Source organism: Plecotus auritus (genome assembly GCF_963455305.1).
Source record: "Plecotus auritus genome assembly, chromosome: 9".
NCBI classification, from domain to species: domain Eukaryota; kingdom Metazoa; phylum Chordata; class Mammalia; order Chiroptera; family Vespertilionidae; genus Plecotus; species Plecotus auritus.
In genome coordinates, this window is record NC_137783.1 from 19,996,825 (window position 1) to 20,024,377 (window position 27,553).

A 27,553-nucleotide genomic window follows, 5' to 3' on the forward strand; every position below is an offset into this window, starting at 1 on the left:
TATCACAGGTCAGAAAAGTAAGAAGATCCAAACTGGCACTCTCCACTCCAAAACTGAGCCTTTTAGTTAATCTTATTACCTGCTCACACATCTGGGCAGGGGCCTCAGTGCCTTCCATGTAACTAAGCTGTACTGTGGGGGGGATCAATGTTGCTGGGAGGCCCAGAATCCCTTTCTGGGGAGTCCAGGTGCTTGGAGAAGCCTGGAGGAAGAGCTCTGCTTTCTGCTGGTCTCCCTCCTTCCTCAACAGCCTCTAATCTTGTCCTCAGAGCGCACACTATCCATGCTCTTGTAACTTCCGGTGGTTTCTTCTCCAACTAGGCAGAAGCTCAAGGATAAAGACCAGGTTTCCTCCGCTCTGCAGGGTTGGAATGTAATAATTACTTGCCACGGGTTGGGCACCTGGAGAGTTGATTACAAAAACATTTTTCACAAATAACACATTATCAAAAGTACTCCATATTCTTTGCTCTATGGTGCACTTGACACCCATCTCTCCGTGCTGGCTCACGCCTGTACATGTCTTTCTGTGTCTACCTCAGGCTGGGGACTGGGCCCAATCATCTGTCTTAAGAAATACCACCTCAGCCTGCTTGTGGGAACAATAAAAGGGTGTATCTCTGGGGGGCAGAAGGAGGGTCTCCCCATACTGGCTGGCCCACTGATAAGGATCCTTCCCCTCTCTGTCTCCTAACAGATTCAGATTAATGATGGCTCATTCCTAATTGTCAAATTTCTTTTCCTTCATCCTGTGTCTAATCACCAGTGACAGAAACCATTACGCAAATGAGCGCAGACGACGTCCCCCAACTGTTCGCGTTGGTAAAAACCTTGTAATTTAGAGCTCTGATTTGTAGGGGAAGCTGGTCTCCCCCAGGCATCCTGGGCATCTGCTCAACTGATGCCCACAACAGCCCCTCCTCCATCCCCCAAACTCCAATCCCCCAACAAGTATCTGACTTCACAAAAGAGTAGTTTCCTCTGTACCTACTGGTGTAAAAATGGAAGCCTGCAACATGGCTGACCTCCATACAGACACAAACCCCCACCTTCCCATGGCGTCTGCCTCCACAATAGGGGCAACACAGCACAAACGATTCCTCTGTCCCAAGTAGAATTTGAGCCCCTGTGGCCCTAACCTAGGCAAGTAAAGGCAAGAGACTCAACCTCCTCCTTGGGGGATAAGGAGACAGCAGAACATGAATCAAGGTTCTTAGTGAGCACCTACAACTGGGTCTTCTATTCTATCAACGCAGAAGCAAGCTGGGAGAAGTTACGAACCTCCTCAGGGACACACTAGGAACACAAGGGCATCTAGAACTTGTCTCCCCAGAGCTCCTTGCAGCACCCTGAACTCATTATACGGTTCCCCGGCAGTTTTCCCCAGATGTCTTTAGCTGGAGCCCAGGAGAGCTGTCACCCCCTGCTGTATCTTCTGCACTCTCTTGGGCTAAACTTGCCAGCACCAGACAGTGTCCAGTGGAATGAGATCTGAGGTAGCACAAGGGAGGAGGTAAAAGAATCAACATTGGTGGAAAAAGAGCAGCAGGGGTTTGTAGCCAAACAACACAGGTTGGAATCCTGATTGCCTCAAATCACTTAACCTCTCTAAGCCCATTTCTTTAGCTATAAAATGAGAACATCTATCTTGCAGGATAGTGAGGAACACAGATAAAAGCATTACGCACACATGAGGTGTCTGATAATCAGGGGTCACTATTATATTACCCAAGGATCACAACCAATCCTGTGCAGGCCCCTGCCCCCCATTCCCTGTAGGTCAGCACAGCACCCAGCAAGGACCAGCTTGAGTGGCACACACCTCCCTATAGCACACCACCCACATCTTTGCAGGCTGATCCAGGAATGCAGCAGACTTGCTAAGGAGAACAAAAACAATCTGCTATCTTTCCAAGTGTGGTTGTGATCCAGTTTACCCTCCGTTTGCCTTGGTTTCTTTGTGTGCTCCTCTTTCCCAAGAAGAGATGGAGAGATGGAGATCACTGCAATCACATTTTCCAGCATTGGCTATATTTGAAAGAACTACACTTGAGAAGGTACCGTGTTTGCACGCACACACACATTGCATCAGAGAACCCAGAATCGGGTACTAAAAATAAACACCCCTCCCTAAAATACATCCACAGATGCACACATACAAAAACACGCATCCTCAGTCCATCAGTGCACTGTTAACTGTAAACTGAGCTTTGGGGGTTAAGAGCCATAGCTCAGACACTGGAAGTAAACCTTTGGTAGGAAAAAAGAAAAAAAACACATAAATCCCAATACTCCAACTCCTCTTTCCTTCCAGAGAGAAGGGACATGAGATGGAAGTGGAGGTGACAAGACACAGGGCCACCACACTGCCCAATTCCACTGAATAGATGTGAATGACAGCCCTTCGAGTTGTGCAGTGCACAGCTGCCCAGTTGTAAGCTGCAGCCCTGAGGGGTTCCCCTAAGTAGCTGTGAAAAGGAAATTATACTTCTGTGCTCCACCAGTTGCCCTGACTTTTGAGGGTGTTTGTGGAACATTACAGTGGGGTCTGGCAGAGGTGCTGGCTTTAAGAGACAAGGCTACATTTTTGTCCTTGCCATGAGGTGGATGACAGGTGTTGAGTTAGCTGCTAAAGCTTGACCCCATTTTGTCTACTGAGCCAGGAAGCTCCACAGACACAGAGCATGTAACCTGCCTAGGCAGAAAAGGTTCTAGCCAGTCAGCCTCAGGCAGGTTGCAGTGAGAGCTGACCAACATCCAATGGCTGAAACTGAGTTTAAAATCTTTAGGTTAGGTCAGGCAGTATTGCCCTGGGGTTCCCACTGCAGTAGAGTTAAGCAGTAGAGAGACTTGGTAAGCAGAGGCAGGCCAGTGTGAAAACATGTGCGCACACGTGCACGCACACACACATACACACACCACACTGCACAGAGGTGTGCACCCACAGAACCTAGAGAAGCCAATGCTAGGAGGACTCCCTTAGTACTCAGCACAGGGAGTAAGAGCTGGTGCTGAAAGAGAGGAGCTGTATGTATCTGCAATTTGAAACTTATGCACAATCCTTGGTTCTTGTGTCCCAAGGCTCCTTTCTATGTATGGCTTGAGCATGAAGGTCCAAGTTGGAACCTAATTCTCACTCATAGGAAGCTCTCCAGGCTCTCAAAGCAAACCTCCTTCTCACTCTCCCTAGTAGAGTCCCAGTAGCTAGCCATTCCCACCCACCCTAGAACCTGATTCTGTGAAACCTGAAGGAAGCCGACCAACCTAAACATCAGGATAGCTCTGGCCCTGTAGCCCTGATGTAGCGGGCATCCAAGAGCATCTCCTCTATCTCAGGCTGAGGCACGGAGGTTGCAGGAGATAGGTCTGAGCCAGAGTGGGGTCCTGATCCAGAAGGGCGCAAGGAAGAGACACACATGGGTGTGCATGCACACACACGCATACACACATCCCAAGGTTGACGGACTGACACACACAGACATGATGAAAACCAGAAGCTGGAACTCCACACACTGAATGCAGAACTTTAGGGGGGCAGGGAGAGAAGGTGCTGGGGCACAGAGGCAAGGGCACCAAGTCCCTCCAAATGGGAGTGGCTTGCCAACCACCCTGCCTTGTCCCAAACACCTGCCTCCAGGGCCATGGCAAGAGTCCAGTCCATTAAGTGCTTCGTGCAATACTAGTGCTTGGAGTCTCCTGTCCTCATCAATGAAGCGGTGTGGATGAGCTAGCAGTCACCTGGCAGGAGGCCTCAACTCCTGGCAGGCTAGTTGTATCGGCCCTTGATCATTGTGTTCAACAAGGGCCCCACCTGCAAAAAGACATGAGGAGCCAGTTAGAACTGCCTGTTCCCAGACCCTGGAGCCGGACAGGGGTGTGTCTAGAAACATTCAATGTCTAGCCAAGGGCAGGGAGAAGGCTTTCATTCAATCTTGTAAACCCTCTAACCAACTCTCTTCCTGAAGGTCAACCCAGTGTTCGGGGGCATGGCTCTCTTCTTTGTGTTCACGTGTATTATCTTCCCTCTCACAATACCCTGTATCTGTAAGCAGCACCAAACTGACAGACAGAAGGTCAGAGGACTAATAATCCTCAAACACCTAAGAGTGTTTGCATGTTTCTTAAACGTGCCTTAGGAATGTTACATGCCTTTATATACTGAAAAGATCACCTGCAATCGAGGGTAATGCCATCTCGAAACCCCACAGGTCCTTTGGATGCTGAGGATATCCACAGGATAGAGGCAAGAGTGTTATGAATACAAACCTCCCCCATTTGCCTGATGAGCCACTGGCACACCTATGTGGGAAGCAGGTCTCAACCTAGAAGAGCCTTGGCACAGCTGGGAGAGTGTGAGGAGATGCTTTACTGCTCACTTCCTGTTCCAGAAGAATCCCCTCGGGGTCCCCAGCTGGCACACAAGCCTCATGGGGAACATTACTACTAGCATGGAACAGATTATAATTGATCCGCCAGTCAAGCCCAGCTCTCAGCAGAAAACAAGGCTTTTCTGAACATAACCATAACCTCTATGGAGAGGATACCAGATATGAAACAGAGGAGCTATGGAGAATGTGACACCAATCCTGACTTCCCCTGATCACTGCCCACTGAACCATAGGAGTGCCACCTTGGGGCAGCCACATACCTCTTGTGGGTTCCCCAAGGCCTCTCCAAGCATCTTCTCAATGTTTCTCATTATGGCCACTTTCTGATGGGCTTTGAGAGGATATTCAATTCTCTTAGGGGTGGGGGCTCCCTGCAAAGGAAGCAGCAGCTCAGGAAATGTCTTTAGCAGGAACCTTCAGTGTCACCCACTATTCCTAGGCACCATCCTCCCTTCTAAGAAATACAGTTCAAGCCCATTCCTCTTCCTCTCCCCAAAGACCTGGGATCACTCCAGAAATAGCCAACCTCCCCACCCTGCCCCCAAATAATCTATTACACCTACCTCACCCCAGCCCCATCTAGGGAAAAAACCCGTATTCACCTTATACCAGAAGTTCACAGTGATGGTAATCCCCCCATTTAGTAATGATTCTATGTGATGCCACCTGCAAGAAAATAAACAGGCTCCTGTTTGCCACCAATACTTTTGAGAGGGAGGGATGGAAAACTAGGTAGAGTCCAGCTAAGAGAAATAAAGAAGACAGTCTCTTCATGCTCATCCTCTCAAACACACCATGGGGCTAGAGACAGGGTTGTGATTTCCCCATGTTCAGTATGTTCACATCTGGATATGCCAACCTTCCTGTAGATCACATAAGACCAATCCTGTCACAACTCAAGGGACACAGATAAGGCTTTTCAGGGAATGGGAAAGAAAGCTCCCAAGAAGTCCTCAGTCCTAGCCCCTTCCTCACCAGTACATTGGGATGTAAAGAACATCACCAGGACCAACCACTGTTTCGTAACCAACCACGTTCTGGAAATTGGGGAACCTCTCGTAGTCAGGATTGTCAAAGTCCACCTGAGAGGTTCAAGAGAAAGAAAAAAAAAATCAGTCGATCACCAAATTTTTATCATTAAGGCCTATGTGAAAGTTACTCTGGTAGTCTACAAAGATGCCTTAAAAAAAAAAAAGACTTAAAATTTATATCCAGCAGAAAACACAACATACATTAAAAATACATCGAGTCTCTCAGAGGACAATGTAAGATAGGCCATACTCAATACTGAGTGGTAAAGAATCCTAGGCTTCAGGGCTCCTGAGGTCAGAAGCCAAACATCACAGCTTGCAGGTCAGAAAACCTACTCATTGCCTGCAGATATGAAGAATGAGGACTCATCCTTCACTCAAACCTTCAGGAACTTTCTCCCAAACACACACTCTAACCAGTCAAAACTCCTACATGAAGTAACTAGGCAGCTTTCAATTTAAGAAGTAAAGGACCTCTTTGTTTGGCCACAAAGTCAACCATATACTTCACTTGGATCCAGAAAAGGCATTAAGTGACATATCTCAATTCTATTCATCCTCCTTTTTATCAAAAAGTGATACCATCCATGACAAAAGAAAACAATTATTAAATCCAATAGAGACATAAACACATTTTGTTCCATGAACTCATAATCCAATCAAACAGGTGGTGATCTGACTCCATCTGCATCAAAGATAGGGTCTGCCCTCCAGAATTAGCTATACGGGGCTGTTTATATTTATAAGCATGTGGGGACTGCCACAGAGGCCTGAAATATACAGGTTGGGACAAAAGTAGGTTTAGAGTTGTATGTCAAACAGTTTATTCTTGTATTATTATTTATTAATTACTGTATTATTTTCCATATGAACAACTGTAAACCTACTTTTGCCCCACCCTGTATGAGCTACACTGTGAAATTATCCTCTGAGTTTGTCCAAACCTAGTGTACCACTACAAGGAAAGGGAAAGTCATGACAACCTTGTATCCCCAAGGAGTTCTATACCTTCCTCAGATCAGGAGCTCACCTGGCTCTGTCTGTCACATGGATGATGAACAGGATATGGGTAGAGGCATTCAAACTGATCCGGAGGGAATAAAATGCATCGCTTGTAGCCCTTTATCTGAGCAAAGAAGTTCTGTTGTTCATCATAGTGAGCAGGTGTCACATTTCCTGGAAGAAGAAAGACATTTTCTTATTCAGAGCAGTGCCTCTATTGCACAGGCTGAACACAGGGCCCAGTGCTGGAGAGAATCCGGCCTGCCCACTCAGCTAAGGCTTCCTAATAAAAAAATCAGGCAGAATCAGGGAGGTGGCAATTAAACTCTCAGCGAATTAGGTGTTACACTTTTTTAAAAATACATATATTTGAGGAAGTATTTTTTAAAAATATATTTTTATTGATTTTTGAAGAGGAAGGGATAAGGAGAGTGAAAGAAAAACAGGTGTGAGAACAAATCATCAATCGGCAATCCTGGCATCAGTCCTGACTGAGAATCAAACCACCGGGAATCAAACCAATAATTTTTCGGTGCATGGGACCATGCTCAAACAACTGAGCCACACTGGCCAGGGTGGTGTTACACTTTTAATCAGTAATAAGTCCAGCAATAAGGATTCAACATTAATTAGCAAAGTAGACTTTCTTAAATGATGGCTGTTGCCCTTTATTTTTTATTTTGAGAATACGTTTATTAAAGCTGGGGACAGTGAAACAAAGAAGGGCCTACTAGAGAAGAAGCAATAGGAGAAAGACTAGGCAGGGATGCTTTGGCTCTCTAGAAACGTTATGAGAAAGAACTGAGCCAAGGCACAGCTGCTGTCAGCTCACTGGAGAGTCAGAGAAGAGGAGACAGGTTCTGGGGGTTAGCCCAGGATGAGCTGCAGCTGCCCACTGCTCCCCTGGCTGCAAGTCTCATGGGAACCTTTAGAGTTTGGGAGATAGACACCTGTGGGGGAAGAAGAGAGGGGAACGCAAAGGCCCGAACATACTCCCAGGAGAGCGCGCCTGAGTAGCCCTTTTGGAGGGCAAAGATTCTCAACCTTTCCTCCCACTTCAACACACCTGTGAGGTGCAACACTTCTTAGAGCAACACTGGAGATGCTGATTCTCATAGGGCAGTGGTCGGCAAACTTATTAGTCAACAGAGCGGCAAACCGCGGCTCGCAAGCTGCATGTGGCTCGCGAGCCGCAGTTTGCCGACCACTGTCATAGGGGTATGAGTCAGATTCCTAAAAGAGAGCTATACAACTTGAATAAGGAAAATTATTTTAAGTACCACCTTAAATTAGTTTTGCCCTAGTATGTGCTCTATCTACTCATTATAACTGGGGCCACGTATGTTGTTTATCCTTCCCACAATCCTTAAAAACTTAAGGGCTCCTGCAGGGCATGGAGTGTAGAAGACATTCTCCAGGTCTACCTGGGTGGGTCAAGATAGCTGCCTTCTGAAATGCTGAGAGTCCCTGGCATCCCCAAAGGGAGTCTACTCTCTCAACTCTACCTGACAAATCCACTTGCCTACACTCTACCAGAGGATAAGGCAACAGAAAAATGCAGTAAAAAAAACAAACAAAACAAAAAAACCCCAGCTGATGTGGCTCAGTGGTTGAGCGTTGACCCATGAACCGAGAGATCTCAGTTCGACTCCTGGTCAGGGCACACATGCCCAGGTTGTGGGCTTGATCCCCAGTGTAGGGCGTGCAGGAGGCAGCTGATCAATGATTCTCTATCAACATTAATGTTCTATCCTTTTCTCCTCTCCCTGAAATTAACAAAAATATATTTAAAAGCCGTGACCGGTTTGGCTCAGTGGACAGAGCATCAGCCTGCGGACTGAAGGGTCCCAGGTTCTATTCCGGTCAAAGGCATGTACCTTGGTTGCGGGCACATCCCCAGTGGCGGGGTGTGCAAAAGGAAGCTGATCGATGTTTCTCTCTCATCGATGTTTCTAGCTCTCTATCCCTTTCCCTTCCTCTCTGTAAAAAAACAATAAAATATATATTTAAAAACACACACACACTGAGTGGCCAGATTATTATGATCTCTGAACGCATAATAATCTGGCCACTCGTGTATAGCCTATATAATAAAAGGCTAATATGCAAATTGGCCCCTCGACCAGGAGTTCAACCAGCAGGCCAGCCAACCACCCATGTCCCCTCCCCCTGGCCAGGCTGACCGGACCCCACCCATGCACGAATTCATGCACCGGGCCTCTAAAAATACATACATACACACACACACACACACACACACACATATTGAGTGGCCATATTATTATGTGTTCAGAGATCATAATAATCTGGCCACTCAGTGTATTTAAAAGAAAAAAAAAATGCAGACTCAAGTAAACTAGAACTGGCTCCTGACAGGTCAACCAAGGTTGGTTTCCAAGGGACAGGTTAAGAGTCAATCCATAAACTGCGCCTAAATCTGAAGAAAGGATAATCAAAGGGTGGAGAGATCTGAGTCCAGCAGTGAACAACAATGAATAATTACTCTGCTTCCTTGTTCAACCCAATTTATTCACCATTTATTTAGTATGAGCCTGACACCAAGCTAGGGCTGGAAATAATAAGAATGAGATAAGTAGCTCTCCTTTTTCTGACTGGAATTTAAAGGCTTCTCATTTTATTCAAAAGAAAAAAAAACACACACAAAAGAACACATTCACATATTTGCTTGTGTGTGCCTAAAATCCTCTAGCAGGATACACAGTCAATTAATAACGTGGTGCTTCCAGGGAGAGAAACTGGGAGTGGAAGAGAGATTTATCATTACATACCTATTTATACCTTTTGAATTTAACCCCATGAATGTATTATTTGTTCAGAAGTTAAGGTTCAGCTTATATTGGAAAAATACATTCCCTCTTCTACTGGATAAAAATCTTCTGAATACAAACAGATACAATAGAGAAGAGCAATACTGCAGAGATCCCTAATATCTGAGTATACACATTCACACAATAACTAAGGAAGGGAAAAGAAAACTTTTTAGAGGACATGAAACTAGCTTAAAAACAACATAAATTATCTTATTTCACCTTCACAGCTACTTATAAAATACTATCATGGTCCTTTTGCAGATGAGGTGGCTGAGGCTTGAGAAGTTAAGTGACCTGTTCAAAGTCAAGGAGGGAATATAGTGGACACAGGATTAGGAACCGGGTTTGTATGACTTCAAGCTATGCTGCTTTCTGAAAGATTTCTTACCTTCCATGCCGATGAGCAGCAGATTGGACGTCAGCTGCCCCCAGCCACGCTTTCCCTGTTGCTTATTAATCCAGTTCCAGTTAAAACCCAAGAAGTCCATGACAATCTTCCTGCCCACAGTGTCATTGAGTGTTTGCTGCAGATACAACCTATGTTCCCCAAGAAGAAGATCCCATTAGTGCATGTACACACAGTCCCTTGGCATGGCCTCCCACATCTGGAAATCTAAGCTAAACCCACGTTATCATCGCCCACAGAGAACCACCACTATCACGCGAATCTTAACCAACATGGATTCTCACAGAACTGAATCCTTAACTATCCTTCTTTGGACACCAAACTTATTAAAGAAGTGATTAAGTTTTTCTGGGTCACAGCATAAATCCTTTAAGAATCCAAGGAACGTTCCCCAGAAAAATGCACATACACAGAACTTTCATACAATTTCTTTCATAGATTCCTCAAAGTCTATCCACAGACCCTACAATGATGGATCACCCTTGTTCCAGAGAATCTCAGGACTCAAGGCATCCCCTTTGGCCCTCAATGGCCATTGTAACAAATCATATTACTATTCACCAAGAATATTACTAGTTCCTTCCCTGTGGGAGAGTTATTCTTCTGTACCCTCTTGAAGCCATTTAACTTGCTTTGATCATTTAATTTGCTTTGGCCAAGGAAATGTCCACAGAAGTGACTTGTGTTGCTTCCAAACTGTAATTTTAAGAACCAGTACACACTACCACCACAGCAACTCTGCCACAGCAACTGCAGTCTCAGATAGTAGCTACTGGGCCTATCTGGGCCCCGAAGCGAAAAAGATGATGTTAAGAGCAGAGCTTCCTCCTATGTTCGCTTAAGCAGCACATAAACTAAAACTGGAACGATACTGAGATTAGCATGCCCCTGCACAAGGATGACACACAAATTTGTGAAGCATTTCATATTTTTTAGAAAAGAGCACAGCCTATTCCAGGTGACCCGTGATGAACATACAGTGTGAGTGAGAAATAAAGTTGCGGAGCTCTGGCTTGAAGCCTAGTTTATCTTAATTGATTCAGCCACCTCTCTGTAGCAGCTTTCTACAGCTGAAGGAAGATGCCTCACCAGGCTTTCTGCAGGCCCAAGGCTCCTCACACACCTAAGGAAGATCAGAAGTTACTTAAGATATATGAAAACCCAGACACACTTAATCAAGCCCACAAGACACATTAATAAGGGGACAAGCTGGAAGTTAAGATACAGAAGCAGTCCTTTCCTGGTCCTGAGAATATTACTTCAAAAGGCTCAAAGGTATCAGTGCCTAGAAGCATGATGTTTAAGGCCACTTTAACTAGAAATCTCAATAAGCTAGAAACATTAGCTACCTTTTTGGGGACAAGGAGCCCTCATGACTCAAATGCAACCTCTGGACTCTTCCCAGAGATTATAATATACATACACATACAAAAATTTTGCAAGTAACTTTAAAAGAGGCATGACCATTCATGAAACATTATACCTAAACAGTAAATATCAAAAGAGCTCAAAGAGGATGTTAATAGCCTTCATCCCAGAATCACAACAACCTGTACAATTATGCAGTGGAGTTGGTTGATGCTCAAGTCAGCGGATAGGGTAAAACTTGCACATAGGAAAATTTTCCTTGAATCACCCATAAAGGACAGACTACACTCATAGCTCATACTTAGTGAGGGGAAAATGCTCTCACTTATAGGATAAGAAATTTAAAGTGAATGAGGAACCAGGGGATTCATGTATTTTATCTCATGCTTATTCTAGTACATATGTTCATTAAATGGAATTACACTCCACCAGCACTATTTAAATAGCTCTCAATCTGAACGTTGGATGTGTCTATGTGTATGCACGCCCATGTACATGTGTTAATTTTGAGGAAATTAATGCATGAGACAACTCAACTAAATCAGTTATAAGACAAAAATAACAGCTCAATCATAGTTTAGACCCTGGAAACTCTTTTAGTCAAAGTCCTATCATTGTGTAACTGCTAAGTGTCAGGAAGATGGAAAAAAGATATTTCAAATTCATTCACTCAGCCACATACTGTTAACAGGGAGTAAGAAAGAGAACCGAGGCAGGAAGGTTAAGATTGGGCACCAAATGTGAGATAGAGAGGGTCATTCACCATGAACTACCTAGTGAAAGCAATTCCCCATATGCAATGCTGTCTGGGACCTACCTAAGAGGCTGTCTTCATACATAGGCATAAAAGCAAAAGAAAGAAACACCTCTGTGTGTGTTGCATTTGCTATTGCCAGTACAACCTGGAACATCAATATATGCCCCTCCCCCAATCTAATCTGATCTTCCCTAAACTAGAGGATCCTTATATCCTTCACCCCAGAATCACATTTATATAACTCTTCAGCCTTAACTATCCCCAGCCATTAGGCTGCAAACTGATCATCGCAAGGCTAAATCCAACAACAGACATTTCTGTTTGGCTCCTCGAAGCATTTTTAAAGATTTGAATTACCTGTGCACAGTTAAGTAAAAAGATCTTAAATAAAAATCCTCGATTTCTGGCTTCTCTTGAAAAATCTGAATATCTGGCAATCCTAAAACTGAACTCCCAACGGATTCAAGTCAAGTAATGACTTCTGACTTTGAATGGGGTGTATACATTTAGCCTCATGGTAGTTTTTACCCAAACAACTTCATTTTGTTCACCTACCTGACCCTTGTAGGCAACTGTGACTCTCACTTTATGAAGATGACAAAGAACCAGAGAATCACTGTTCACGTGTCATCATGCTCTCATCCCTCAACTTTGAGAACTCACCCAACTCCTCCATATCCTCTAACAAGTACAGGCAAAGAAAACATATGCCTTAGAGCCAACAGAAAACCATCATCTGAGAACTTACCTCTCTTCTCCTCCTCGCTGCTGTATATCCTGCAGTTTCTCAACAAACTCATGGAATTTCATTTCCTCCCTGTTGGACCTTGGCTTAAAGTTCTGGAAATTAGCCATCTTCTTCTCATCATAGTACAAGAACTTGTGAGTACTGGCACTATATACAGAGAAGTCTCCATGGCCAATATTCTCTTGCAAGTATTCAAGGTCCCATTTCAGGGCAGGATACACAAGATTAGTGTCGGTCAGCACCACAGGCTCCTAAGGGAAAACATCAGGTGAAAAAACACAAATGAAGTCGTCCTGAGGACTGGTGGGTTCTGGTTCCATAATTCCAACTATTTCCCAACTTCAGAATAATTTCATGTTAACCAACATGAAGCCCTCAAGTCCCATTTCTCCTCGCCTCCCTCTCTAGCTCTTCTCAGGTCCTAGTCCACCGCCCAGCCAGGTCCCCACCTCCATCAACGTTCGCCTTTGACCTCTCATCCCAACCTGCTCCCTCCCCCGCTCCCGCTGGGGACACGGCCCCGCCCCCTACCTCATTCTCGATGAACTCCTCCGCCCGGGGGTCGCTCTGACTCAGACGCGGGATGGGCCGCGTCGGGAAGCTATAACTTCGCAGTTGGGACTCATTCCAGGCGGGGCTGGGGGCTTCAGCCTCTTCCCGGGGTCCCGCAGAGCCTGAGGCCGCGGCCTCCGCCGCTGTAGCCGCCATTTCCGCCGCTAGGGACGGCCCCGCCGGAACCGGAAGCTCCGCCTATTACAGATAAAACACAACGGAAACCATAGAGATGGGCTGCGAGAAAGAGCGGCCGAGAAGCACAAAAACAAAAACAAAAACGCGGAGCCAAGATGTGGGGGAGCTCCTCCTAATGGTGACCAACAGCTCTACACCCTAGGCTCCGCCCCCGAAGACCTGGGCTAGATGTTAGTCCCACTGATTAGATTTGCTAACCTGGTTAACCAATTCACAAAATATTATTGCTGCCTCAGTGTGCCCAGGCCTACACAAAAGGCAAAGAAGGAGGCAAGTTTAGTGAGGAGAGAAACAAATTATTGACATACTTAAGGAAGTCAGAAGGAAAAGCAGTTGTCAGATTGATAGATGCTGTGGAGAGGGGAGGATGGGGCGGGGGTGGGGGGGTGGGGGGGCAGCATGTGGGCAAAGGTTGCTTTGAAGGCCTTTGCAAAAGATATATGGCAAGTTGAATTCTTTTAAGCAACGACAGGGTTGCTTGTTTGTTTGTTTAGCATCATTTGATTTTTCTACCTGTATCACCATCTCTCCTACTTGAAGGTATTTTTGCTATGGGACCAATGTTATAGTCAAGCATGAGCATCCCACATATTCAAAAAATTTATATTGATTATTAAAGGCCCTATTGATTACCTCTATTGCTTACTTAGTTTTTTTTTTAATATATTTTATTGATTTTTTACAGAGAGGAAGGAAGAGGGATGGATAGTCAGAAACATTGATGAGAGAGAAACATCGATCAGCTGCCTCCTGCACACCTCCTACTGGGGATGTGCCTGCAACCAAGTTACATGCCCTTGACCGGAATCGAACCTGGGACCTTTCAGTCCGCAGGTTGACGCTCTATCCACTGAGCCAAACCGGTTTTGGCGCTTACTTAGTTCTTATGGCTGGCTGTTTAAGGTCAAATTCTAAGATAGATCCAAAGACTTCCATCCCATGGGTTACATGCCCTATATAATAAGCCTCTCCCCTTGAAGAAGTGCAGGACTTATGACTATGATAGGCTATCATTCTGGCAATGAGGTTGTATAGCAAAAATATAATCAATGTCCCCAATAAGTTCACTCTGAGTTCATCAAATGGGAGATTTACCCTGGGTGGGCCTGACCTAATCACTAGCTCTTTAAATCTGAGTCTAGAAGGCAGAGACAGAAGTTAGAGAGATTTGAAGGCATAGATGATGTCCTGTTGGCCTTTAAGAAACAAACTATATGTGGCAGAGAATGACAGATAGATTCTAGGAGATGAAAAAGGCTCCTGGTTGAGGCACGTCCAGGAAGCAACTGATCAATGTTTCTCTCTTTCCCTCTCTCTAAAAATCAATAAAACAAACCCTCAGCAGAGGATTAAAAAAAAATAAACACCACAATGAGATACAATTTATATCCACTAGGATAGTGATAATAAAAAAGATAGACAGTGACAAGTATTGTTGAGAATTTGGAGAAATTGGAACCCTCATATATTGCTAGCAGACATATAAAATGGTGTTTCTTTGAAAAATAGTTTTGTAGTTCTGCATAAAGTTAAACAGAGTTACCCTATGACCCAGACATTTTACTACTACTACAAGAGAACTGAAAACATACATCCACACAAAAACTTATGCAAGAATGTTAACAGAAACATTATTCACAATAGTCAAAAGTAGAAATAATCTAAATGCCCATCAACTGATGAATGTATAAACAAAACGTTATATATCCATATAATGAAGTATTATTTAGCCATAAAAATTAATGAAGAACTGACACATGCTACAACATGAACAAACCTGGAAAACATTATAAATGAAATGTGACACAAAAGGCCACATATTATTATTCCATTTATATAAAATGTCCAAAATAGGCAAATTCACAGAGGCAGAGAGTAGATTAGTGGTTGTTGAGAGGGGAACGGGGTGGGGGGGAGGGGTGGGAAGGGGAAGAGAGAAAGGGAGGGCAGGATGTGCTAATGGTATGGGGTTTCCTTTTGGGGTGCTAAAATTTTTTAGAGTTAGTGGTATAATTGCGCAACTTTGTAAATATACTAAAAATAACTTTATTATATACTTTAAAAGGGGGAATTTTATGGCATGCAAATTATATCTTAAAAATAAATTAGCCAAAACCGGTTTGGCTCAGTGGATAGAGCGTCAGCCTGCGGACTGAAGGGTCCCGGGTTTGATTCCGGTCAAGGGCATGTACCTTGGTTGCGGGCACATCCCCAGTGGGAGGTGTGCAGGAGGCAGCTGATCGATGTTTCTCTCTTATCGATGTTTCTAGCTCTCTATCCCTCTCCCTTCCTCTCTGTAAAATATCAATAAAATACATTAAAAAAAAATAAATTAGACCAACTCTGTTTTTTGACCCAAATTGGATCAGTTGACTACAGATGGTGTCCAATTATCCTGAACATCAACTATTGATACTTATTTACTAACCAGAGGCCCAGTGCACGACATTCGTGCACTGCGGGGTGGGGGTTCCCCTCAGCCTGGCCTTTGCCCTTTCACAGTTTGGGACCCCTTGGCAGACGTCCCCTGAGGGGTTCTTAGCACTACTGCGAAAGTGGGAGAAGCTCCTGCCACCGCTGCTGTGCTTGCCAGCCACGTTGTGCTTGCCAGCCGAGAGCTCTGCTTCTGGCTGAGCAGCATTCCGGCGATCAGGCCAATCTGTGGGGTGACCGGCAGGGTGATTGGTGGGCGGCCGGGGGGAGGCTCCTGCTGGCACCCACCTTGGCTGGCCTGGGGCTTGCGGGCTGGGGGCAGCTCCTGAGTTGAGCATCTGCCCCCTGGTGGTCAGTGTGCATCATTTCAGTTGGTCCATACCGTTCAGTTGATTTGTACATTAGGCTTTTATTATATAGGAAGGGCAAGTTGCTGTGATATAGTCCTCCCCAAAATTTATATACCAAATAGTATATATCAGTTGTTATTGCTCTGATATATATTTGAGAATGTCTATAATAATGAATTCTGCTCCAAAACAGTAATCACCCTAAAAGTTCCTGGGAATATGTGCATATTTACACTGTGTAAACCAAGCATGTCAAACTCGAGGCCCACAATGAATATTTTTGTGGCCCAGCCAATATAATGGTAAGAAACATTTTAATAAAATTTATATAACTTAATTTTTACAATATCCATGTTTACATAATTATTAATAACAAACTACAACGTTCGCTAATGACTGATTACTGTAATTGTGTTGCATTCATTTCCCTTACATGCCTTATGCGCAGGCACACCATTTCTCTCCACTAATACTAGCAGCGAATATTTTAGCAGCTGATTGTCACGTCATTAGTCTTGAACTGACTTGTTTGGTGTGCGCAACAGGAAATATTTCACTTTTGGAGAACAAGAAAAATAGGTTTATTTGCGTTATGTTTATTAATTTGTGCAGTTATTCAGTGTCTGGTAAGTTAATGTTCAAGAAAAATATTATTTTTTATTAAAATGATCTATTATTTTATGTTAACGATTACTCATTTATTTCACCCCTTGGATTCAGCATGTCTCTATGGAAATAAACCTACGTTTCTATGAAAATTTAAGCTTTTTTTTTTTTTTGCGGCCTACATAAACTTAAACCTTGTTTATTTGGCCCGGATTAGCCTATGAGTTTGACATGCTTGGTGTAAACTATGCAAATTCCACTTGTTTAAATAAAATGAAAACATATTCATATGCAGACATAATAATGTTCCCTCCCCCCATTCTTCTAATATTTGTTAATTGTGTTAGTAATGTAATTATCTGAATACTGGCAAATCTGAGCCTTTATTCGAGCTCCTAAAAGCTGCCTCTGGTGATAGCATTGGTTTTACATTTGTTGGGTAGAGGTGACTGGGACATTCCTAAATTAACACGGACTGAAAATGAGGAACCAATTCGAGGCCTATTTACCTGTTGCACCGCGCATCAGGTGAAAGATATCAACCAATTTGGAAAACAACAAAAACAAGCAGGACCAAGGGCTGAATGTGAAGAATGATCATGTTTGGGGATGAATGGAGCAAGTGCCAGTAAAGGAGAGGAAAAAGCAAGCAGTCAGAGATGAACACAGGCTCACTTCTCTTGTACTGCTCTTGCTGGAGGTGGGTCAGCTGTCCACATGCGATGCTCAGGTTCTGAGTCCTCATTATTCTTGGATGCGTCTAAGTTAACTTAGAGAGAAAAAGAGACACAACAATCTGAAATATCAAAGCAATGACCTGCTTGGTTTTCTCCAAGTTTTCCCTCTCCGCCTCTGTCCCTCTGCACATCTTGCCTCTGGCTTCTCAACACCCTTTAAGCCCCACCCTTGTTGAACCCTTAAGACTTTTCTTCACTACCTGCTGTCTCCGTCGCGTTTGGCCCAGCTCAGCCGCCGTGACAGGCCTTTGCGCATGTGCGGAGTGAAACATCAAGAAGGTCAAGATGGCGGCGGCCAGGGCGGGGGTCCTGGGAGTCCGATGGCTGCAAAGGGCAGGCCGGAACGTGGTACCGCTGGGTGCACGGACAGGTCTGCGAGAAAGGGCGAGGCCTCAGTGTGGGAAGGGGATGTCTGAGGGTTGGTGTGTCGTGCGGGAGGTGGGTATCGTGGATACCGCGGCGGCCGTGTCGGGGCTGGGGGGCGGAGGTGGAGTTCGTGTATCCAGAAAAGCGGGCGGAGGGTCTCGCTGGTCCCTGGAAGACTCGGGCTCCGGCCTCCGCTGCCACTGCAGCTGGAAATCTTCGGGGAGGCAGGCGGAACGGGGTGCCCTCTGACCTGCCCTCGTCTGCCCTCTAGCCTCCCACATTACCAAGGACATGCTCCCGGGGCCCTATCCCAGGACCCCAGAAGAACGGGCCGCCGCCGCCAAGAAGTATAATATGCGGGTGGAAGACTACGAGCCGTACCCAGATGATGGCATGGGGTGAGATAGAGAGGGTCTGCTCGCACTGGGTAGTGATGGGAGAAGGCGACTGGGTTAGGTGGCTCGACTCTGACCCTTCCCCCCTCTCCCCCCCCAACCTTCCCATGACCCCTCAGAGTCAATGGTGTGGGTGCTTTTCTCGGTGGAGGGAGGTGGGAGGGGGTGGGTGAGCAGCTGCAGCCGAGAGGACTTCAATTTTCTCCTTGGCTCGGGTTATTTCCTCAAATGAGGAAGCGAGGTTTTAATAGCTCCCCGAGGACCCGTGAATAGCAGGAATCTTCCTTGGCTCCATCCAGAGCGCAAGGTTTCATTTGGATTGAGCATCTGCTGGGCTCAGGTGCTGTCATCCAGGCACGTGACCGGGCTGGAACTGGACTCCTGTCTTGAGAACCTTATTTGTAGATGGAGTACTCTATATTTGTGTATATCTCTCTTTTAAAAAAATCCGCTATCATTGCCGTTGGGGCTGTGGAAATCCTAGCAACTGTAGAGCCGATTAAATAGCAGATTAAATTCCCTTGCTTCAATTAATGTTACTCCCTCCTCCTCTCCTGTCCCCATAGCTACCGCACATCTAACATCTCTCGGGTTAATTATCTGAAGTGATTGCCAGCACCCTCATTTTCTATCCTAGCATCACTCTTTCTGTGTGATTTCAGCAGCTCCTATTCGTCTTGTTGTTTTCCAAGCACTTTTTGTAGTATATGTCTAGTTGTCATCATTCCCTATGTCTTTTATTGTGTTGTGGACAAGAGCAGCCTTGACAGCCATCTGTATAAGTTGAACCTGGATTGGTTGGAGGAAAACCCGGCTTGGCAAGAAGTCCCATGAGGTGTTTGGAACATGAAGATGTATGCCAACTCGGCTGAGGAACATAGATGCTATGAAAATAATACTTTTCTAATCTGTACCCTTTTTGTTTTTATTCCAATTAGTCACGGGTTTAGACCCCATACTTCAGTTTCATTTTCTGCTCATGAAGAAATCAGAGTGACTGATAACGCCTTCCAGGCCTAGCATTATAACACTATGTGACTTTTTTCTTTTTATTGAAAGAAGGTGAGAAAAGCTTATGATGTTATAATATTTCAGAGTTTGATGTGAACCTTTTTTGAAAAAAATGTATTTTTATTGATTTCAGAGAGGAAGGAAAGGGAGAGAGAGATAGAAACATCAGTGATGAGAGAGAACCACTGATCGGCTGCCTCCTGCACACCCACACTGGGGATAGAGACCAAAACCCAGGCATATGCCCTGACTGGGAATCAAACCATGATCACCTGGTTCATAGGTCAACACTCAACCACTGAGCCGTACCAGTTGGGCTGACGAACTTTTAATTACAATTTGGGCTTCTGTGGTTAATTCTTTGCTTAGTGACTAGAAATTGAGATCTTGATTTGAAAGTCAGTTCCTCTGTCCTTAGGTGAGGCAGTTATTTCTGTCAGTTGGTTTCTTATCTTTGAGATGAGGATACTCTGAATTATCTGAGAGACACTGTTCAGAATTCTTGCTATCTCTCAGGTATGGCGACTACCCAAAGCTCCCTGACCGCTCACAGCATGAGAGGGATCCATGGTATGACTGGGACCACTCAGAGCTGAGATTGAACTGGGGTGAACCGGTGAGAGAACTATATCCCATTTAACCTTTCTTCCTTCTCCCTAATGTACTCCTGGGGATTTTTTTGTGTTTTTTTTTAAGCTCAAATAGCACTTCTCTGTCCAAATAACACTAAGGTTTTCTGCGCAAGGAAGCCAAATCCATTGATCTGAGATCTGATGTTCCATGTGTGGCATGTGGAATGGGACCCCTGGAAATTAACAAGCTCTGCAAATTTCCATGATTGAGCTGTCTCTGGTCAGTGGAAACTAACCATAAACCAGCATCTAGTCCTGTGGGCCAGAGTATCTCAGACCTGGCTCTCAGAATATTGTTCAGGGCAGTAGAATGCCTTTGTCAAGCCCTGTATCGGGCTCTGACCACTCTGGACTGGCTACTTTCGTAGGAAGAGCGTCATGTGACATTTATCTGTCTTTCTGCCTTAGCTTCACTGGGACCTAGATATGTATATCAGGAACCGTGTGGACACGTCCCCCACACCTGTTTCTTGGGATGTCATGTGTAAGCACCTGTTCGGCTTCGTGGCCTTCATGCTGTTCATGTTTTGGGTGGGCGAGATTTATCCCACCTACCAGCCAGTGGTGAGTATCTGAAAAGTGCTTTCTTGTGCACATTTACTTAGCCCTGTTTCCTGAGGGAATGAAGTCTCTGGAGTAGGGACAGCCTATGGAGGGCCTTACACATTGGCCTGGCACAAGTACCAGAGCACTGCTCCATGCCTACATCTTGGATCAGTCTGAGTGAGGAGAAACAGTTCAGGACTCTGTGAGGAAGGAGAATATGGAAGCCATCTAGTCTCTAGAGTTGCCATTTGGGGACTGTACTTATCAATTATATTTCCTCAAGTGATTCACGCTAAGGTAGAGCCATGGAATCTGGAGTTGAAGCCTTATCCTTTTTGAAGGTGTGAAGAGCACCTCCTATGAGGTATTGGACGCAATTAAATGTTTACTATAAGCATAGACGGTTATATTTTGGAGAACGTGAAAGAAAAAAATACTGTCTAGCTTTAATGAAGTTGAGTTTGAATAATAAGAAAATTCAAATGAGCAACGTTTGAACAAATACAGGAATTTGGCAGATTTTGTGTATATATATGTGTGTAGTGAATGTACTAATGGATATGAGGTGCTGTTAAGGAGAAGGGTTACCTAGTAAACTAGATGCTACAAATACATATACACTTTGGGTGGTAGGGAGAATTTGGAGAGAACATGTGGGGCAAGAGAAAACAGAAGGAAGGAAGGACAAGGAGAGAGTTAGCTGGAGTGGAGCAGGCATATAAAATAATTCCTAGATAACTGGCTGCATTGGTTACCTGGAGAGCTGCTAAAAATTCAGATTCCTGGGCTCCACTTCCTGGAAAGCCTAATTCAGTAGCTCCACAGTGGGACTCTAGAATCAATATTTAACAAGTCCCCAGGTAATTCTGATGTCCTGGGAAATCAGATGTGGAAATTGCTCCCTTAAAAATTATTGTGAGGTGAGCTGATCAGTTTAGGTTGGACAGCTTTTACTGTATTGCTAAGGGATTTGGACTTGATGGTGTAGTAACACATTAATTCAACAAATATTTATGAAGCCCCTGTTGTGTACCAGTCCAGACCATGCTAGGGGTTGGGGATACAGTGATGACTTGGTCTGCCTCTAGGCAACCAGAAGCCATGTTGAGTTTTTGAACAGAAGAATGACATAGTGAAAGCTAGGTTTTTAGAAAGGTTAATCTGGGTGTAGCCTGCAGCAGCGGTCGCCAACCTTTCAGACCTCACGGACCACCAGTGCTCCGTGGACCACTGGTTGGCGACTGCTGATCTACAGGATAGATTGTAAGGAAAGGAACGGAAAGCAGGGAAGCTGCTGTGTTTGCAGTTGGCTGCTCAGTGCTACCTCTGCAGAGATAATCAATGTCCTGATGGTAGCTGGTATGTCTGTGTGCACTGACACGAGCCTTCCTACCAAGCCCCAGGGGCCTCAGGCTGGAAAGTGCACGTAGGGCTGGTGTGAGCACTAACTTCACTTCAGGAGAGCAAGAAACACAGTGTGGCTCTTCCATTTTTCAGTTCTGTAAGCACATCACCCTTTTCTCCTCCCCTTGAGCTGTGTTCTCTGACAGCTGTTTGTTGGTAAAGCCAGCAGCCCCTAAAGCACGTCCCAGCCGTGTCTCCTCTGTGCTTTCCCTCACTGCTGCTCCTGCACGCCTCATTTGCTAGGCCACTTTAGTGGTGGAACCATTAGAGGCTGAGTGACTTAAAGGAGATTGAGTCTGTCTCGACCCCGAGAGAGTGGGATGGATGGATGCATCGTCTCATTTAGAAAGCTCTCCCTGGTGCTCTCCCTCATTCATTCTCTCTCTCTCTCTCTCTCTCTCTCTCTCGCTCTCTCACACACACACACACACACACACACACACACACACACAGTGTAGGCACCATTTCTCTTACAGTCTAGGCTTTCTCTCTGCCTTGGGCTGAGCAGCGAAGAGGAGTGCTCTTCCTGCCATTCTAGCCCAGCTGGGTCTGACCAGAGGCTACCGCATACCCATTTACTGTGCGTGACTGTTAAACTCAGAGTGGGATGTAGCCAGGTATTGGCTGGATGTATGTTCTTGCTGACCTGTGTTTTTTCCTTAGGGGCCAAAGCAGTATCCTTATAATAACCTGTACCTGGAACGAGGCGGCGATCCCACCAAAGAGCCTGAGCCTGTGGTTCACTATGAAATCTGAGGAGGCTTCATGGGCTTTGTGCCCGCTGACTGACAATCCCTCATTCCTAGAGATTTAACCTTAATGAAATCCCTGATTAAACAGTGCTGTGGTATCTGTGCCTCATTTCCCCAGGATTAGCCACTGCCTGAGGAACCTCTCCTTCTTCTGTCTGCTGTCGCCCCTCCTTTCCCCCCAGAGATTGGAAGGATGGGAGGGTGGGGGGAGTTAAGCACAAGAAGATGTTAATTTGTCGTCGCTGGGATTGTGAAAGTAGTTGAGGGTTTCATTTGTACAGCAGGTGCTAAGAGTAGCTTCTTATTTATAGGGTTGAAGAAGAAGGAAGATATGTTCCTAACTTCCCAAGTTGGAACAAGAATTATGTCCCATTAAAAAACCTTTTTAATAATGGTGGTTAGCTAACAAAAAAATTGTACTCTAACATGTTGTAAGTATATTATAGGACAAATAGGTAGTGTTTTTGGACTGGGCTAGGACTGTGACTGCCTCTTAATTTTACTTCTGTTATATAAACATGTATTTCTCATTCCAAAGCAACTTCTGAATCCTAGATTCTTATAAGCTAGCATTACCTATATTTATGAATTAGAGGACAGTTCAGTGAGTTACTACTGAACCTATGGCTTTTGTTGCTTTAATTCATCCAAGCTCCTATATAGCCTTAGAAAGAGGAAAACCATATTTTTGAGAGTCTATCTCAATGTATCTGTTTTTAAGTGAACCAACTTATGTTCTTCCTTTGGAGACATTTTCTTAAATTACAATAATATTGCCAAAAATCTGACCCATTGAAAAGCATACATTCAACAGACCTATAGAAGCAAGTCTATTCAAGTTAGTTAAGGGGTCCTTTAATGGTTGTCCAGGCAATGAAAGACTTTTATGAGATCAGGGAGTGAGTACTTCTCATGAAATGCCTTTCTTTTAAAATCTCCACTGTCTTTTTCTGTCTTCATTCTCTGTCCTTTAGAGCAGTGGTCGCCAACCTTTCGGACCTCACGGACCACCAGTGGTCTGCGGGCCACCAGTTGGCAACCTTGGCGACTGCTGCTTTAGAGCATTGCTAATCATTTAACATTAGTGTGCATCATATATAACAGACACTGATAGGCCCTGGGGATATAAAGTTAAAACAAGACAAAATAATTTTCTTTTTAAGTAGTTACCTAGAAGAGGAGACACAGTTAAAAAAAAAAAAACAAGGTGAAAAGAATTAGGGAAGAGTACACTTAAAAAAAAAATCCTGCTTGAAACTGACCTTATGCCTTTGGTTCAAATTTCTTTCAGAGAATTTGATCAGTAACATTTCTGCCTCATTCCCCAATTTGAGGTATTGCCTGAGGTTCAGTTATCAATCCTGTTTACTTTCCTCAGGTCTCATCCACTGTTGTGGTGCTAAATTCAAGAAATAGTACAAGGAATGGGCAGGCATAGACAATGCCCTAAATGGTCTTCTGTCCTGAATTGGAAACTCCCAAGTCCACATGAAAGGAAATCTAGGGTTGTGTCACAATGACTTGGGGGCTGTCATAAGGTAACCCGGTCACCACCTTTGGAGGCTATCAAGCAGGAATACAGTGGGATTTATGCATTAAATGGAAGTTTTGAATCAAAGAATTTAGATCTAAGGCCTACAGGTCATTTTTATTTGGAAATGCCATAATTCCCTCAATGAGCATAAGAAATATCTTTTCACCTCCAATTCCTTTATCACTCACAAAAGCCTGTCCAATTTTGCTTTACAAACATTGCCACTGTATTAATCCAGGCTTTCATCGCCTGATACCTAGGTTCTATTAGTCTCCTAATTTGAGTCCATGCCTCTAGCCCTCTCTTGTACCTCCCAGAGTGGATCCATATTGCTAGTCTCAAAATACAATCTATATCTTATTGCATCCCTACCCATAATTTTCAATAACTCCCTATTACCTGAGTTGAATTGGTATTTCTCAGTCTGTAACCAGCCTACTCCCCCAACTTCTAGCCTCTCATTCATGTTATGAGAAATGGCAGGGTGGCTATTAGCCCGTTGGGCCCCTTTCTCCTCGCTGAGACATTACCTAGGGGGCAACTCCAAGGTATACGGCCTGTTTCATGTCCCTGAAACCTTCCAGCAAGCCCCTGGTTTACAGTACCTTGCTCTCCGCACACCTATAGCCTTTATCAACCAATAGTTTTGGGCACTGGTTACCGGGCTGTGTGTGTCACAGGTAATTATGGCCTCGATTGCTTTTTACCTTTTCAGTTAGGGTTCTGCTGAGCCCCAGTCTTAGCTACTTAAGTAGGTAATGAATTAGTGTTTTCCCTTTTTAAGAGGCTGGCTCCAGGTCTAGCTCAAATTGAATAAATCAGAATTTCCTGGTGGTCGGATCTGAACCCCTGTGGCAGAACTGGGCAATCAGGACAGGTGAGGGAGGCCCATTAAAAGCCATCGTCTTATTACATCCTCTCGGTGGGTCGGCTCGGCCCGGCCCGGTTTTCCGCTCCCTGCTCCGCCGCGCGCAAGGGCTGCGATGCCCTGCCGGCCAGGACTACTTTTGGCCCTCCACAGCCGCCGTCCGCAGCGCCCGCGGAGCCCCGAAGCCCTTCCAGAAGACCGGCCCGGTTCGCCGCCTGACCCCTGACCTGGGCTCCCCCGGCAGGTTGGTTTCCTCGCCAGTCTAGGGCCCTGATAGCAGACAAAGCCCGAGACTCGGCCGCTGCTCGCCGCGGTGGGAGCGTGACCTCCGCGGAGACCCTGGCCCGCCGGCTCCAACCCTCGCATTGGACCCAGCTCCACGCCACCTGTCGCCAGGTCGCTCTTCAGCGCAGCCCCCGCACTTCCCCGGTCCGGGCCGCTCTGAGTCTGCGTCCCGCTGGACAGAGGCCAGTCATCACTGACCCCCACGCGCCGCGTCGGGGAAGGCGGGGAGAAGCTGTGCTGACCGCCCTCCGTGGGGACGGGACTGCCAGGGTAGCTGGCGCCCTCCGTCACTGCAAGTCTGTTCAGCTCTTGCTTGAAGGGTCATAGCTCTCCCAACTTCAACGCCCCGTCCCCCAGCCATTCTGACCCCATCCAGGGCCCTATTTGTGAACAGATGTCTCTGAACAAAGTAGATTAAAAGCCCATTTCCCCAATTTCTAGACTGTCAGGATTTAAACACTTTACGGAGTTTCGTTTACTTTAGACCAGTAGAATGGTTAAAAGTACTGGGATATGGAGGCTGATAGGGGTTCACATCTTGACCTACCCTGTTTTCTTCTTTGTAAAATGAGGGTGATAATAGTATTTATCGAAAAAAAAAAACAACCATAGTGAGAATTAAGTCAGTGATACATGTCAAGTGCACAGTGCTAATAGCAACTCCTACTTTTGTTACGGGATCTTTTCCCAGAAACATGAAAATGGCTTTGACCAGCAGGTGGCACTGGTAACTATAGTATGATGTGTAGCGAGCTGATTAGAAGATTCCTGGTGTAGCCTCAAGTGTTCAAAGGCCTCCTGGAAATGTCGGCTAAACTTAAAGCTGGAAAGTACATTAGAAATTAAGTAAGACTACTCCCTGGTTTGGTAAGTTGAGAGTAATCTGAGTGTGACTTGCTAAAGCAGGTTGCAGTAGGTCCCAAGTTTCTTCCCACAAGTTCAGTGTCACTTTTTTTCCTTTTAAAAAAAAAAAACCTTTTCTGCCTCCTTGTGAGCTCATTGGGATGGTACCTTGAATGTGTGTTAGAATGGATTGGAAGCCACAGAGTTGAAATGGATGTCTTCATTCATTCAGCAAATATTATGAAGCACTTACTATGTGTCACGTTGCTCTGGCACTACATGATGAACAAAGCAGACAACAGTGCTAGCTCTCATGATGTTTACTTAGTGGATGAGACCACTGTAAATGTAGATAAATATATGATTATAAATTGCTACAAAGAAAAATATTGAGGCTGTTTTTGATTGGGTGGCTTACCTCTGTCATGAGATGAGAAGCTGAGCCCAGAAAGAGGGAATAAAGAGCCAGTCAGGCAAAGATTGAAGAGGAGAGCATTCAAAGTATAAGGAACAGATTAAAAAGGCTCTAAGGTGGGAAAAAGGCAGGAAATGCACAAAGGCTAATGCAGCTGGAGCACAATGAGTAAGGAGGAAAGTAGCGAGAGATAATGTTGAAGTAGGCTGGAGCTTTTGAGTAGGGCCATACTAAGGGGTTTGAATTTTATTCTGAATGTGGTAGAAGCCATTGAAAGATTTTAAGTATGGAACGCCAAAATCCCATTTTTTATTTTAAAAGTTCACTCCTGATGCTATGTAGAGAATGAATTGAGTGATGGTATGGGTAACAGGGAGATGACCAATTGGAAGATTATTGACGTAACCCAGGTGAGAGATTTTATCTTCAAATAGAGTGGTGATGGTAGAGATGAAGAAAAGTAGATAGATTAAGATATACTTTGAAGGTAAAGTCTGGAAGACTCAATAATGGGTTAGAAGGAAATAAGGGAGGAGGGAATCGGGTGATTTTCAGGTTTCTGGATTGAGCAATTAAGTGAATAGTGGTATCATTTACTGAGCTAAAGAAGACTAGAGAAGAACAGATTTTGGGGGGAGAAGATGTGTAATAGAGAATTCCATTTTAGATAGACTAACTTGGTCTGCTATATCCAAGTGGAAATATTTGATTAGCTGTTTGTATGTAAAAACTTGGAGCTCAAAGGAGAGATTTGTATTGGTCTTATAAATTTTGGAGTCATCAACATATGGATGATATTTAAAGCCAAGGGAATTGATAAAGTCACTGAGAGATTATCTGGTTTCATGGTTATCATTACCATGGGGCCTGTGGCAACCATACTTTTTGGATTTAAAGCATTAGATTTTAGTAATTGAACTGTCCTTACAGACATGCAAATGGTCATGTGTTTGTCACTCTGTGTTGCCCTGAGATGCCCCATCCCGTGATGTTGAGAGTGAAACAAGATCTTGTGTTCACAGGTGCTCCCTGGATCAGGCCCTTAAGCTTGCTGGTTTCTATTTTCAGTGAGCTGAGGGCCATGTCAGATTTCTG

The 27,553-nt window shown here is 44.8% G+C and overlaps 2 protein-coding genes across 2 annotated transcripts; one reads left to right on the forward strand and one right to left on the reverse strand.

Annotated features, from left to right (window-relative positions):
• Nucleotides 1-1,697: 1,697 nt before the first annotated feature.
• Nucleotides 1,698-18,259, reverse strand: HIF1AN (hypoxia inducible factor 1 subunit alpha inhibitor). The gene is made up of 10 exons (XM_080641482.1): nt 17,608-18,259; nt 17,346-17,439; nt 13,063-13,281; nt 12,532-12,782; nt 9,641-9,789; nt 6,450-6,595; nt 5,364-5,470; nt 4,991-5,054; nt 4,649-4,759; nt 1,698-3,811 (listed from the first exon to the last, which is right to left on the reverse strand). Exons 3-10 carry the CDS (start codon nt 13,237-13,239, stop codon nt 3,767-3,769), a joined length of 1,050 nt encoding a protein of 349 aa, XP_080497608.1. The 5' UTR covers nt 13,240-13,281; nt 17,346-17,439; nt 17,608-18,259; the 3' UTR covers nt 1,698-3,766.
• Nucleotides 17,639-22,611, forward strand: NDUFB8 (NADH:ubiquinone oxidoreductase subunit B8). Its single transcript, XM_080641483.1, has 5 exons — nt 17,639-17,777; nt 18,045-18,171; nt 19,696-19,795; nt 20,220-20,375; nt 22,425-22,611. Exons 1-5 carry the CDS (start codon nt 17,693-17,695, stop codon nt 22,515-22,517), a joined length of 561 nt encoding a protein of 186 aa, XP_080497609.1. The 5' UTR covers nt 17,639-17,692; the 3' UTR covers nt 22,518-22,611.
• The last annotated feature ends 4,942 nt before the right edge of the window (nt 22,612-27,553 follow it).

What these genes read in the sequence shown, in the direction of transcription:
- HIF1AN (XM_080641482.1), bottom strand. Translation starts at nt 13,239, where the DNA reads ATGGCGGCTACAGCGGCGGAGGCCGCGGCCTCAGGCTCTGCGGGACCC. An exon ending in CAGCGAGGAGGAGAAGAGAG is followed by an intron (nt 9,790 to 12,531) that starts GTAAGTTCTCAG and finishes TGGGGAACATAG; the next exon opens with GTTGTATCTGCAGCAAACAC. An exon ending in CCTTGGGGAACCCACAAGAG is followed by an intron (nt 3,812 to 4,648) that starts GTATGTGGCTGC and finishes GTCTTTTTGCAG; the next exon opens with GTGGGGCCCTTGTTGAACAC.
- NDUFB8 (XM_080641483.1), top strand. Translation starts at nt 17,693, where the DNA reads ATGGCGGCGGCCAGGGCGGGGGTCCTGGGAGTCCGATGGCTGCAAAGG. An exon ending in TACCCAGATGATGGCATGGG is followed by an intron (nt 18,172 to 19,695) that starts GTGAGATAGAGA and finishes GCTATCTCTCAG; the next exon opens with GTATGGCGACTACCCAAAGC. An exon ending in ATCCCACCTACCAGCCAGTG is followed by an intron (nt 20,376 to 22,424) that starts GTGAGTATCTGA and finishes TTTTTTCCTTAG; the next exon opens with GGGCCAAAGCAGTATCCTTA.